We start from the raw sequence: 15,315 nt of genomic DNA on the forward strand, positions 1-15,315 counted from the left end.
AGATTTCTCCAAGAATGATCTCTGAAATATTTGGGATGCCGGATGGAAATGCGCAGTAGGAAATTTTCCATGCTTAAAAAAAAAAATTTGAATATATCAATATTAGAGGTCTTGTGGTTATTATGATTGTTTTGCGTCCATATCAGCAAGCCATACCTGTTGACATACACTCATACACACCTTTGTTTTGAGACTGAAATAAGTAGAGAAAGAATGTGTGACGAGAGCAGACATGTGCCACACCCTGAAGAAATGTGGTCAAATTAAAAAACTGAAAATTGAACAGCCAATCTCTTTGTTGTGTTCAAAAATTGATAACCTGTGTGATGGCATCCGTTGATGTTCATATGTACCTGTTCATTACCTGTTTTTGGCCAGAAAAAAAAGGTTTTAATATGAATTTTATTACATTTTACATTTTCATATGAGGCCAAACTGACCACTTACTGTACAGCAGGACTTTATTCCTGTCAATCTGTTCAGACTTAGATCCTGATGACACTAATCCTGTTTTCAGCCCCCTTCTCGTCACATATACGCACACACACACTCACACTAGGGTGTCAGTGGCAACGGGACGAGCCTTTGTGTCTGAGAAAAACAGACGATTAACCTGCAACACTGTGTAGTACACCAGGGATGTGCGTGCTGACCACACACACACACACTCACATATCCTGGTTCAACCCCATATAGACCAGTACTGCCTTCCTCAGCAGCTTTCACACACGCAGAGAACGAGGAGGAGAGAGTGAGAGACAGCCAGACTACCTGGCAGACACAGGCGTACACAAAGACGTGGGGGGAAATAAACAAGCAGATGTTTCTAATGAAGTAGGAGGCTTTACGCACTCAGAGGGGATTTGGGTTATTCCATCAGACGAGTCGCTGACTGGCCGGCTATCCTGTTCGATCACAGACACAGATGAAGGTGATTAATGAAACGAGAAGGCTGTGGCTTATCAGAGATTTGACGCTTTCATAGAAGGGGCACAACCAGTACAACAAAAACTGGGCTAAGTTTCACAAATACTCTTGACACCAAGATCACCTTACACCCACTGATTCCTGAGATTAATTTGGGAAATTCAACATCCCAGATGAAGGGTTTTACTAACTGACCTGCCGTCTAGTCTGTGTGACACAAAGATGAGACCAGACTTAAGCTAATGACTTTAGATTTTGAGCGAGCATATGTCAAGCAGCCGACGCTGTAAGGAAAAGTTGTGGCGATCAAAAGTTCAGTTCAGGGTTCTTTACTGCATAAAATGTAAACAAATTATTCAAATTAAAATAATGTTTTGTTTACATTACTATTTATTATTTATATTGTTTTTTTATATTTATTATTTTTGTCATATTTTCAGAACAGAAAGGAGGAGATATCAACATTTGCACTTGATATAATCTGTTAAATATAATATTTCTGGATATTATTTACATAAAGGCACCATGTAAATAAATGTATAATCATTGTATGACATGTATACATGTATCAACTCAAAGATCCATTATCTGAATTGCATGTTGCTGAAATCTGATATACACAGCACAGGGAAAATATAACTGTATGCTTTGGGTACTGTGTTTGGACTGTGTAGTGGAAAATCAAGAGTTAAATCAGGCATTGGTCATAAACCAGCAATGAGCAACTGGTGGGGTGTGGCTCTTTTGTCAGGGGGCAACCAAATACGTTCCTGAGAGACATAAATACTGATTAAAATTGTCATGATTGAAATTAGATTGTTTTCCACATTTTCACTGACACACACACCCCAGAATATTTAATTACCCAATAAAAATAAAAACTCTTCCTCATTGCTCACTTTATTATAGAGACAGAAATGGAACTGAATTTACTGTAGGTCTCTTAAATCCCCTAAACAACATCATTTTCCTTCTCACTAAATAATCTTTTTCATTCAGTGGGAAACAAACATATTTTGTAAGTTGGCACACAGGTGGCACTCCTTGAAATATTTCTCTCTCTCAAAAACAAGATCAGAAATTCAATCAAAAAGCAGAGCTCAGCCAATAGGATCTCAGTGTCTGTGGCAACAGCAGCATCAGTCCCGGCAGCCATTGGTCAGATGTTTCACACAGGGAAGGCTGTAATTGGCTGATAGCGTGCCGAGGCTTCATTGCCTCCATGGCAACATTGTTTCCTTATTGCTTAGGGAAGGTGAAAAGGAGGGAAAGAGGGGAGGCGACTTTCACTCAGACACTACCTCTGCATTATTCATCCTTTGTCCCCGAGTGCTTGTAGAATGTGTGTAGATGTACTGACTGGTGTGTTTGTGTGCCTGTGTTTCTATGTTGGTCTCGGCTTGGTTGGTAATGATTGGCTGAGACTTCAGGGGTGAAACCGGTGCAATAATTGCACTCAGCAGTGCAATGCATCCAGCAACACCGTGTCTATATAACAGCTAAATGAGTTCAGAGGCCATTCACAATGGAGATGACTTCAAGCAAAAGCTACTGGCCTTTAAGCTTTATTGCTCTGAATGGACCAACAAACAAACTGGGAGATACTATACAAAATGAGTCACTTACAGAGCGTAACAGCCCACATCTGGACAGGCGACTGCCCGGCCGGCCAGCTTGCATCATCCCCTCTCTGTACAGGATGAATGCAGGCGGCTCATCCTTAAGCGAGGACTGGATAAAGACAACACCACCCACCAGCAACACCACCAGAAACAACAAAAACCATGCGGCTTGTTTGTTGTTGTTTTGACTTTTTTTTTTTTCTCCCCAGCAGTGGAGGGAGGGGAGTTTGAGAGGGAGGAGGGGGGAGGAGAGGGAGAATAAGGGGAGTGAGGGTGGGGTTAGCAGAGAGAAAAACATCACACAGAGATTAGGGTAGGGGGGTTCATTCAGGACTCCTCCCCTGTGTGTGTGTCTAAGTATGAGCGGGGGATAACGTCTGTTGACAGGCGTGCCGACCAGCGAGCTGGCTGGCTGTTCCTCCGGCAGTGAACGCGATGACGAGATGGCAACAGGCACTCAGCATAGCACGTGCTCTCAGTTGCCATCGCAACCTGCCCTTGGATACAGCGTGCTGGTTGGCCGTTTCTAACGGTTGTTGTTCTGTGAGGCTGATGAAACCTCGTGGGTGAGGGAGGGCAAGCGGTACAGCATGAAGCCGCTTTCCCGCCTTGGTAGAAAGTGTTGCTAGGCACATTAGAGGTCAGTCGGTAAACAAACACTTACTTAAATATATAATCAACCCCCCCCCCCCCCTTCTAACCAAAAGACCTTAAACTTGCTGTTTAACTCTTAAATCCAGGCTACTTCTAATTACAGACAAAGCAGGATGAGCCAATGATCCCCGACACTCTGACCAGACGAAGTCAAAGCAAAAGAAACATTTAAAAACATTACCCTGATAGACTCTTTTGGAAACACTTTATTACACAAAAATACTAAATACAAATCATGCTTGTACAATTGAAACAAGCAGAAAACAGACAAAGAAAGAACAAGTTTTGTAATAGCAACAAATGAAGGGTTTCATTGCAAGTTGTTGTTCATATTAAAACTGATGAACTCTAATATTAACAGGAGCCTTAAAATAATTTTTAAGTGAATAATTATCCAATATTGTGTTTGACTGTGATGCAGTCAGTATCAAAGAGTAAATGTATTTAATTTTAACCACAACAAGACAACCGAAAACATAAATTAAGCAATGCTGTCTGGCTTCAAGACAACATGCTTGAAGAAGAGAACAAAGAAAAAGTGTGTGTGTGGCCTCGAGTGGCCCGATCAATATCAGCATTGTGCTGAGTGCGCAGCCTGCCTGATGAAATCCTGCACAAATAAACATTCTGCTCACAGCGTACATTCACGCCGCACTGAGACGCGCGGAGGAGATGGTGCCATGAGCCACGGGAGCCCGAGCTGACACCGTGATTGATTACCAGTGCAGCCGGTCTTTGTTTCACAATCGGTGTTCGGGACAAAGCGGAGCGGGAGCTGCGTTGTGCGCATGTGTAGGTGTTTGTGCACAAGGTGAGGCTAGGACAAAACGTCTTACTGAGGGAATGTGGTTGAGATGAAACTTTGAGGAGGAAGTGTTAACATAAAAAAAAATAAGGGTAGGGGCCGAGGAGTGTGGACATTAAATCCTCACACCTGGACAAAGCATCCACCCAGACGTCCGTCACTGTCAAACCTCGTCACATCCCTCCTGAAGGCCGGCCTCGATCTCCTCCAGCCTCTGTGCCATGGACACGACCAGCATTTTCATCTGGGAGGGTGGGGGGGGTGGAGGGGTCAAGAAGGGAGAAGGTGCGAAAAGGTGCAGGGTTCGGGGATGTGAGGACGAACAGCAAGGGCGGGATGAGATGAGAAAAAAAAAAAAAGAGTAAAGAGTGAGGACGGAAAAAGGGGGAATATGAAGGAGTCAGAGCACGGAACGAGAAAATGGACAGGTGGGAAATGAAGGGAGCAGCAGGAAGCAGTGAGGGAGAAAGAAGGGAGGAGAAAAGATAATTGGGAAAGGAAGACAGCAGGGGGAGGATGACGAAACCCAGAGGGGTGGTGGTCAGGGATGGATGGGTACGATGGGGTGGAGGAGAGAGAGTGAGAGGGGTGGAGGGGTAAGGGGGGGGGGGGGGGGGGGGGGGGGGAGACAGGTCAGTGAGTGTAAAAGATGGAGAACCCAAACAAGTGTCTACGAGTCAGACAGACAGACAGAATACATTAACTATGGCGGCGGCGGCGGCGATGAGCACCTTCATCACATACATGAGGACAAAGACTACATACAGAAAGCCAATGAGTCGGACAGTTTTGACATACAAGTGACAATTCCTGAGTTGAACTATTACAAAAACAACTTTTTTTGATACCTAACTTTGAGAAATACATGTTTTTTTTTTTTTACAAAACCCTTTTTTTGTTCAGCAAAAGAAGCAGGGCTGCAAATAATTACTTTCATCTCATTATTTCATAATATATGAATCCTTTCAGGTGGAATGATTAATTGTTAAGTGTTTAAAATGTCAGAAAATAGTGAAAAGTGCTCATCGCAAGTTCCCACAGCCTAAGGTGACGTTAAATTACCTGTTTGAAACTAAAAGTTATTTTCATTATCAACTAATTTGTCGATTATTTTCTTGATTAATCGATTGGTTGGAGCAGAAAATGGTGAAAAATGTGGAAAAAAAGAGCATCTTCAACATGTCTTCTTTTGTCCTGACCAACAGTCCAAAACCTGAAGATATTCAGTTTGCTACCATATAAGACTAAAGAAACCAGAAAATATTCACATTTGAGAAGCTAGAATCAGAGAATTTGGACTTTTTTTTTTTTTAAAATAAATGACACAAAACAATTAATTGATTATCAAAATAGTTGGCGATTAATTGAACAGTCGGCAACTTATCGATTCATTAACTAATCATCGCAGCTCTATGTGAATCTGAGAAAAGTATTCGATACTTGCTTCAGGTACTGGACAGTTTTTGATATTTGTTGCCACTGACAGATTTAAGTCAGTAACTAACAAGTATCGAGGTTTGATGCAACACCTTACACGAGACTTGTTGTTGGAACAGGTCTTATCATGTCTTCCACACCACTTCTTAAGTAAAATATCTGGGTCAATTGGCCAAAAGTCAAACACGTGGATGATGGAAAATAATAACAGTAGAAGTTGTCAGGAAAAAGGATTAAGTCCTTTATGCTCACTGACATGTTATGACAGGAAGCACTGGTTTGAATTCCTGACCCAGTCAAACACCTTATAGTCACGTTTCTATTTACCAATGGATGAATGACGGCTATGAAACCACCAAAAATTAATACAATTAGTGTGTTGCTACAGTCAGATTAATCTTCAGCCTGCTCACACTGGAACACAGTCAATGAGCCAGTAGATTTAAGTGGTAGCCTACATATTAACAAGAGAGGATATGGGGTAAGCTTTTTCATTTAATTATTTGGTGTCCTTATGCTCCCTTTTGTTTGAGTGGCATGGTGTAGCAACATGTACACAGCGGGGGCACGGGCTTCATTGTGTGACTTAGGGAGGTGAGTCATTTTGAGATGTATTTTGTTCGCGTGGGGTCACATGAAAGATAATTATATAAAAACTATCCGCGTCAAAGACACAGTGATGACTTGTTTTGTTTTTTCTAATTTGAATTGTTTTTTTCCTACTGTCTCATAAGCAATATAACTTGTTTAAAATATACTGACTCATAGACAGTTACAGTCATACCACAATTGATAAGGTGTCACATGCAGGCAATTAAGAAACTGTAGCCGAGTAAACAAAATACCATTCATACACCCGGCTCTAATAACAAATTCACTCCATGATCAAAACATGTTTTTCCCCTGACAAAGATTCCTCAACATGCTCCCCATCACATCTTTTGTCCCTGGTGCAAGAGTGCTGCTGCGCACTATCACCACCTACTGGCCAATCTGAGGGTTAGTGGATGTTTTTTAAACAAAGGATGATTAGGGAATAACTTTGGGAATGCTCTTCCAGTGAAAGTAAGTAAATTTCCATAAAATACTAATGTGGCACTTTAAACCGTACTACTCCATGAGGAAAGGAATGTTGAAATATATATAAAATTATGAATAAACTATTTTTGGATGTTAACACTAAATCCTAAATAAAATACACTTCTTTATTTTAATCTGACCTAATGGTGTGGACAATAAATCTGTTTATAGGGGATGACATGGAGAGATGAGGTCATGTCTGATATGAGAGTCTGCCCGTCACAGCGGCAAGGGCTTCCCAGAACTAAGGTGATGACATCATTAGTACAACCTGTGCATTGAAAATCAATGAGAGTGGTCCCGAAGCAATGTGAAAGCACTGTCAGCGAGACCACGCAACACAGAGAACAGTGACTACTGTCATAACTGGCAGTTTGCAAGTGAGATTTATACTTTTTCATCAATTTTTCACATCAACAATATAATTTTAAAGGTGTAATTTTTTACCTGTGGACAAATAGTCATGGTTACAAATTGCAACTGAGTGTTGAAATGCAATGTGTGAATGAAACATTTTATCACACAGCAAGAAAGCAACAGAGGAAACAGACAAAGAAAAGCAGCAGCAGTAAATCACCTCTGTCAGCTGCTGTTCAACAATGCCTCTGTACTCCAGTGTGACTGGCTGCTCTTTGGGGCCCTCTGCTGCCAACATCTGGCTTGCAGAACCAAGCACGTAGCTGAAAAAAAAGAGTTGCAGTACAATATGAAAGGTGCTAAATATGCAGGTACAGTGGGGATATGAACAACTGTAAAACTAATGAAATTCAATACAATACCCCTACTATAAACACTACCTTTGTTAAACTTATCACATTCAGTTTTTTTGGTACTTAACTGCTGGTTTAAAATGACTGTTTTCACCATTCCCTTACATATATAATCTTGTTTTTAAAAAGGTGCTAAATGTAAGAATTGTGAAGCAATTTACATGTATTAATTGTTTTTATTGCCAACAAGTGAACAGGTTGTAATGTAACTTAAAAAATTAAACCTTCCCCAACTTTCTCAGTTGCCTATATGAGCCTGTGGACTGATTTCTATGGAAGGACTTTTTCCGTGAAAATCCAATAGATATGACATTTTCGCACACTCCCGAGTGCCTTGCCTCTTTCCTGCTACTGTCAACAAATGATGTTTAGGAAAATCCTGCATAGTATACCTTTAATCATAAGAATATGATGAAGGTTTTCGAGAAAAAATAGACACCTATGCTCACCTTTCTACATATAGTAGAATAAGGGGACAATTTCAGTGGATGTTATCTTCTTAAACAATGTACAAAGCTGACTCTAGTGGAAGTGAGCTTGTAAATCTATTATTGCTCTTCACTTTTTTTTTAGCACAACAAAGATCATCATTAGACTTTCCTCAGAAATTGATCTGAGTCGAGCCCTGGTGGTCAAGCACCTCGCATCAAACAAATGTAAACTGATGCGTGTGTCTTTAAATGTTCCTACTGATAATCCAAGGCCTAAACATACCTGTCAATGTCTGCTACATTGAAACAGAATGTAAATCTCTTGTGGTCCATGCTCTTAGGGGTGGATGCATAAACCATGCCAAGCAAAGAGTGACAGCCTCGACAGATGAGATCCACAATCAGACTGGAAGGGAAATTACAAAAAAAAAGAGAGAGAGAACAGTTTACAACAAGTACTCATACCTAAATGAACAAAATACCTGTAGGTTGCTTTGTCAATGCCTTCCAAAACAACATGTATAAGTATTTTCCTACCTATCTGCCACCCCTATGATTAAGGTATGGTTACGTTTAGACAACTAAAACTATTTGGTTAAAGGCATACTATGCAGGATTTTCTTAAAAAAAACAATGTATAGACTCATACAGAAGAAATCCCTCTCAGTCATCACTTATGACCCACTAGAAGTGTGTGGCAGTGTATGTATCTGCTGAGGGTTAGCCCTCTGCCTGTATTTTCTTATTATTTTGCTGTGTTTGGGATGCTTCTGGGTGTCAGCCTTTGGGCCCCGCTCTGCTCTCAGTCTCAGTGTCATGGATGTATAAAGAGCTTGCAGGTCTGTGTGTCTGCTTGACCGAGGGCGGGGCTGAGCTACACACATGCAGAGCAGAGAGGCCACAGCGGACAGGATGAAGTTCTGCATTCACACAAAATCTGAATGTGGCACGTTCACACAAGGATGTGTGGAGGTGTAGTTGTGTTTATTTCTGTTTTAAAAAGGGCATATTTTGGATGCTGTGTTTACAAACAGCACCCGACAAATCCTGCATAGTATACCTTTAAGGTTAGGGAAGACTGTGGTTATGGAAATGTAACAGTAATCAGTAAAAGAAACAAAAAGTCTTCAAACGCTGGTTCGAAGACTTTTTGTTGTGCTCTGAAAAAAGTATAACAACATTTTGCTTTGGCACCGCATATATAGATGATTTTAAGTACTTATTTTACTTGACTATCTGCTACCTTATATTTCTACTTGATGGCATTTTGAAGGCAAATATTGTATTTTTTACTCCACTACAGTGATCTGACAGGTATAGTCAATAATAAGTTCCCAGATTAAGATTTCACATCCATGTTGCTTTTTATGTTTTGTCACCTCCGAGAACAGCTACAATATTTAAATGCTGCTTACAAGTTTAAGCATCAGTTTTTAATAATCCAGTAATATAAGGTATAGGCTAATATTACTACTTTTACTTGAGTAAATGATCAGGGTACTTTATTTATTACTGGACTTCTTACCAGAGAGATCTTTTGCTGGGTTCATGCAGGCGAGTGTCCTTTCCAACCAAAACATTGTCAGTGACCCCTAAAACATCACAAACATGTTATTAATGCAGAAATACATTCATAAGTTAATTTCCATGTGTCTAAATCCACAGCCTGTAGCCTACAACTGCACAACTGAGTAGACTTCTCCATCTATCTGCGTTTTCTATGCAGTTGAAACTGATAAATACAAAGTAGACAGATATATATGTTTGGGTGTGTGTTTGATTTGTGTGGACCAACCAAAACAAACCAGAAAACCGAGCAAATCTATCCCTAATCCAGACTCACGTTTCAATCTTATTTGGTTTTGGTCATCTTCACTTCCATCCCAGGACATTGAATCCCCAACTGGCAACTTGCACTTCCCGCAGATGAAGACCACAGGTCCGTCGTCTGCCGTCCGGCTGTCCTCGTCCTCCTCTGCTTGGCCAAACAACTTTTCTTCGACGGTGGTGGAGTCTGTGCTGTACAAATCAAATGTGCTGTCTACATGTTTTTGTGGGCGTTTTACCAGTTTTTCTCTCGACGCCATTTCTATTAATTTCTCTCAAACAGACTAGCTGTTTTGAACGTACGCGGGTAGCTGACAGTGAAGTGGAGATCAAAGAGTATCCAGGCGAGGCAAGATTTAATTCTTTAAGACTTCCGCCTTCGCTTGCTAGGTCAGTTCAGTGAGAAACCCCTTCTTTTTCCTTTTTTTTGGCCAAATGTGATTTAATACTTACATGATTTACTTTGTTTGCATGTAATATAATATTTTATTTACATTCACGACATTTTAAAGTTCCTCTCCACTCAAAAATGTATTTTTCTTGTCGTTCCTACGGTTGGATTTTTGAGCTTCATTGTGCAGAATGATGTATGTGCAGAGTTTGACACTAGAAAGCTGGTTGCATATATAGACATCATTTTTCAAGATAAAAAATCTTTAAACCAGCACTTGCAAATTAGACTACTACATTATTATGTTTTTTTATATATGATATGAATGATGGCATACTATGCAATAACAGAATTAACATGCATAATAAAAGAGCCAGTCTATATGATCAGACCTCTTATTGATTTGATTTTGACTTGACACTAATTGATGAGATTTATATCTTTTTGGTATTACTGTTGATATGGTTTTCCTTCCCTACACTTTTTTCTCCTTCTTTCATTCTTTTTTTTTTCTTCGTACACCTGAGAGTCATGAATATTGATCTTGCACTGATGAACAGACATTTTCTCCTCTTTCCCTGCTGTGTCAAATGCAATCAAATATTTAAAATGCAAAAAAAGTTCACGGGGCATTATTTATTTATTCATTTTGTCGTCATTGCATAAGTTTCTCATAAATGTGTCAGACTTCCAACTCTACACTGATGCGATCTAGTGGACAAAGATAGTAGGTGAACCATCTTGACCTGATTTGTGTCTTTGTGAGTCAAGAGGAAACGTGAACCGGATAGACTTTGTTGATGCAGTGAGCTTTATTGTATGTTTTTCTTTATTATTATTCATCACACATTTTTTCTTCTAGTTGTTTAATTCGTAAACAATTATTGTTGTATTTAAAAATGTCAATCATTGTTTTTAGCAAAACTTGCTAGGACGCTCGCTCAGTCGTCTTCTCATTGGCTGGTAACCAGGAAGTTATTAGAATGATTTTGGGGGCGCGAAACCAGAAACAGAAAACTGTTGTCGTTTTTTCTTCGGGCTGCTAGACCACCTATAGGCTACGTTTGAAGACGCTAGTTGTTGTGGTTTTTGCAGCCTTTTCGTTCCTCGTCATGTGTGAAAAGATCAAGAAGGTAACGTACAGTGTCTTGCTAACATATCTTGGTCAGTTGACGCAGTGACTGCCGTTGTTGGTTTTGTTTATATCATCCAGTTAGTGATGTGGCTTCCTCAGGTGAACAGCTGGCTCGGCACAGTGTTTGGGGATCAGGCTGTGCCGCAGTTTGAGGTCAACACTAGGACAGTAGACATACTGTACCAGCTGGCACAGTCCAGTGAAGCCCGGTGCAGTGACACAGCTCTCCTCATAGAAGACCTCAAACAGAAAGCTTCAGAGTATCAGGCTGAAGGTGAGTAATTGACAGACAGCAGAGATGGATGCAGTGACATGTGGATGTTTTTGTTTTGTTTTACTCTAAGAACTACCTGAAACAGCTGGGATCAAGTCCAGTTTATTGCAACTGGGGTCATATTTTTGGCCATTCTCTGCTATGACTGTACTCACTGAAGTGCTGGATATCTGCTGCCATGAAGACACACAACTGATCAGACGATCAGACAAGCCGTAAATAGACCAACAGTTTAAGTCAGATCCAAAATCTCAGTAATAATCTTTCATTAGAGCTGCAACGATTCGTCGATGGATAGAAAATTAGTTGGCCACTATTTTGATCATCAAATAATCATCTTAGTCATTTTTTTAAAGGAAAAATGCAAAACATTTGCTGGTTGCAGTGTCTCAAATGTGAGGATTTGAAGCTTTTCTGTGTCTAAATGATAGTACACTGAATTTGTGTGGATTTTGGACTGTTGATCAGACAAAAAAAAAACATTTGAAGACATCACCACAGGCTTTATGACATTTTATAGACAAAATGATTAATTGAGATACTATTCTTCAGATTAATCAATAATAAAATAAATCATTAGTTGCAGCCCTATCCTTTAGTACACAGGAAAATTCTTTGCATGTGCAAGTAGAGTGGGTCAAATATGAACTGGTAAGATGATCTGTAAATTTATTTGTTTATTTGTGTCTTTAGCACAGTCTCCGATGAATCCATATCAAAATCACAATAACCAACATATCCTCTATATACATGATTATGAATATCTGCAAACACACACAGTAATACATAATCATACACCTCATATTTATAGACACATGCATACATACTATACCTAAGCTAATGCACACATACTGACAGTGCAATAATACAAACATTCACCTTTGTTTTCTCTTTAAAATAAGTTTTAATAAACCAAGATATCTTCTATAAAACCTGTATTATCGTCTGATCAGTTGTGTTTCCTGTCTCATTGGACGTCTTTTGAGCAAAGTTTCCATATTCCCAGATCTCCACAATTATGTAATAATAAAATAAGACCTGAGTCGTAATAAATCTTAAATAGACTATGCTGTATGTAGTTGAGTCAAGTGTAAAATAACAATACAAAGTATTCACAGCATTTTCACAGAACTCAACAGTGTTTCCTCCATCTAGGTGCTCATCTCCAGGATGTTCTTCTACAAGGTGCTGGCCTGTCATGTGCAAGTTTGTCAAAGTCTGCTACTGACTACTTGTCATCTTTAGTAGATAATGCTATGGTACTTGGAGTCAGAGACACATCGCTGTGCAGGTAAGCTGTCGTTGCTCTGTTGTAGTCTAGTCAATAATTTCCCTGGTTTAAAAAAAAAAACAACATGGATTTTTATGTCTTGTGTAGCTTTATGCCAGCAGTGAACAACCTCACCAATGAACTTCTGGAAGCAGAGAAGTCAAACAGAAGACTTGAGAGGGATCTCAGGGCCCTCAGAAAGAGACTCGGTGCCACTCTGGTGCTGCGGAGCAACTTACAAGAGTAAGAAAATGGATGCAGATGATGACATGTTGATATTTATTATTGTATTAATATATAATATTCCAGTAACAATATGCCCTGTCCTGTGCTATCACATACTGTATGTCGGCACATGACAAAATCCAGTCACAACACGAATAAACCATTTGCTGCCTCATACTGCGATTCATCTGTAACCCGTGTTCTTTGTTGTCTTCAGGGATACAAACAAAACGGTCAAGTCTCAGTCGGTGGAGAGCGCTAAAGCGGAGGAGAGGCTGCTCAGCATGGGTTTCGTGACGAGAAAGACTAAAGAGTTTAGCAACACGAGGGAGAGGGCAGAGGTGTGTTGTGGTGTTATACTTGTATCTGTTAAGTGTTTAAGTTGTGCATAAAGATGTCGATACATTTTTAAATGTATTATATATTACAATCATCTGTGCTGAAATGAAAGAAATTGCTCTTGTGACAACATGCTCAGCAGCCCGAGGAGGCAACAACCAATTGGCATAAAAATACTCAATTAGGAGTGTGAACAATGGAAAGGATGAAGAGTCTAGAAAAACATTTGCTAGTATGTAGCAATAGGAAAGAAGACAAGCTTTAATGTGCTAAAAATTGAGTTTAAATAGCCAATATGCTTTGCAGATAATGTAATTCATAGCTCGATAGCGTTGCCATGGAAATAAAACAAATAACCTGTCGTGCCACAGTTCTTTCCTCTGAGGACTTTTATTTTGTTTAGAGAGACAGGCTGTATTTTGACCCGGCTGAAATGTGAGCATCATGTTACTGCCTCTGGTTTAGAGCACAGAGGCGATGTCACGGACAGGTCCAACAGTCAACGCCCTTCGTATCGTTGTCAGGAGGCACCAGATAATCTAAATTATAAGAGCCACAAAGCAGCAGGCGTGACAGAGCTCTATCACAAAGCTCTGCTGGCTGTTTTATTCTCCTTTTTATCAATCCTGCAGGCTCAACTTGTATCCAGGAACATGGACAAGTCCATCACGCACCAGGCTATTGTGCAGCTCTCTCAGGTAATTTCAACTGCAACACAGTCAAGCTTCATGGAGTGAAAACATAACACTTTCTGCTTCCAGGGTTTGAAGTGTGTCATCTTTTTTTCTCTCTCTCTCTCTTCAGGAGGTCACTGCACTCAAACAAGAAATAATTCCCTTGAAAAAGAAACTGGAGCCTTACATGGACCTAAGCCCAGTATGTTTGTTTTCAGTTTGTCTGTCTTGTAAAAGTCTCAATGACCATCAACCAATAGTGATTTCATATTATCAACATATATATATATATATATATATATATATATATATATATATATATATATATATATATATATATTAACAAATCTTTTCAGCCAGTGACAATTTGTTAATAACATTATATTGATGATGAACATGATTGACAATTTAAAAATAATTATAAATGTTTTTGCAGTAATGCTTAGCATATTGCATCAGGGAGCTAATTTGAACATCACACTGAGCCTCTTTGCTATTTATATGCTTACCAAAATTCATTTGAAACTAATGGGTAATAATCTTAATTATTTGGTGCTGTTATTTAATAGATAAGACAGACAACTGGAACTATATAAAACATTTAAGTGGATGTTTATGTGTGCGTTGCTGTATTTTCCTTTTAGTAAATGTTTTTTTTTTTCCTTCTAAACCCAATAGAGCCCATCTCTCGCGCTAGTGAAAATAGAAGAGGCAAAAAGAGAGTTGGTGAGTATCTTAATAGTGAATTCAATGATGTATGAGATGTGATTGCTTACTGTTCATTTCAATGCTTTTATTCTTTCCTCAATTACAGGCTGCGATTGATTCCCAGTTTGAGATGAACGTGGATTTCAAGTGAAGACGCGTGAAATTTTAGTCTTTCCTGTTTTGAGTTTTACATTTTCAGTTTGAAAAGTAATAAAGTAACCGTTTCCATGTCTTGGTGATTCTTTGTCGTGTGTGGAGCCGTGCAAGTGCAATTTAGCAAAATTATAATTATTTTTTATAAGAATAACCTTGTAGATGTGATGGACACTGCAGCCTAAACATGATTATTTTTGCAACAGCTAACCTCTTTCTGCAGGAAACCCTCTGAAGACCCTTTGAACTGACTTTGACTAAAGTCCAAAATTTATTAGTGTTAGTCAAAACTGCACTGATTCACCAAATCAGTGCAAATTATCAAAGATCATCAGAGTCTCCTTTTACTGTGAACCTTAAGGCTCATTATGTTTTAATTTTTGCTTTTTTCTTTTTATATTTTTTTGTAAAAACTGTCCACCTTTGAAAACTAACTGCTACATACATAGAAGCAACGTTAGCAAGCCAAACTTTATGTTCATTTAAGGTTAGCTCGGCACATTTCTGCTTAATTTTTGTTACTATTTATCTATGTGTCTATATTTGTTCCTCAGTTGCCTCAGACTTCAAAGTAATCAAATGACTCTCTCTCT

At 39.3% G+C, this 15,315-nt stretch overlaps 2 protein-coding genes across 3 annotated transcripts; one reads left to right on the plus strand and one right to left on the minus strand.

Moving 5' to 3' along the window:
- Positions 1-3,391: 3,391 nt before the first annotated feature.
- mis18a (MIS18 kinetochore protein A) lies at positions 3,392-9,902 on the minus strand. Its single transcript, XM_044369542.1, has 5 exons — positions 9,570-9,902; positions 9,252-9,318; positions 8,010-8,132; positions 7,103-7,205; positions 3,392-4,252 (listed from the first exon to the last, which is right to left on the minus strand). The coding sequence occupies exons 1-5, from the start codon at positions 9,811-9,813 to the stop codon at positions 4,172-4,174; spliced, it is 618 nt and encodes a 205-aa protein (XP_044225477.1). The 5' UTR covers positions 9,814-9,902; the 3' UTR covers positions 3,392-4,171.
- A 937-nt stretch (positions 9,903-10,839) lies between these two features.
- Positions 10,840-14,799, plus strand: haus1 (HAUS augmin-like complex, subunit 1). Of its 2 annotated transcripts, none has more exons than XM_044370631.1 (9): positions 10,840-11,077; positions 11,162-11,353; positions 12,509-12,644; positions 12,732-12,866; positions 13,066-13,189; positions 13,820-13,885; positions 13,992-14,063; positions 14,540-14,587; positions 14,676-14,799. In XM_044370631.1, the coding sequence occupies exons 2-9, from the start codon at positions 11,164-11,166 to the stop codon at positions 14,718-14,720; spliced, it is 816 nt and encodes a 271-aa protein (XP_044226566.1). In that variant the 5' UTR covers positions 10,840-11,077; positions 11,162-11,163; the 3' UTR covers positions 14,721-14,799. The 2 variants fall into 2 exon arrangements, with proteins under 2 accessions (XP_044226566.1, XP_044226565.1); XM_044370630.1 differs by having other exon boundaries at positions 10,848-11,077; positions 11,179-11,353.
- The last annotated feature ends 516 nt before the right edge of the window (positions 14,800-15,315 follow it).

This window comes from Thunnus albacares, chromosome 13 (genome assembly GCF_914725855.1).
Source record: "Thunnus albacares chromosome 13, fThuAlb1.1, whole genome shotgun sequence".
NCBI classification, from domain to species: Eukaryota; Metazoa; Chordata; class Actinopteri; order Scombriformes; family Scombridae; genus Thunnus; species Thunnus albacares.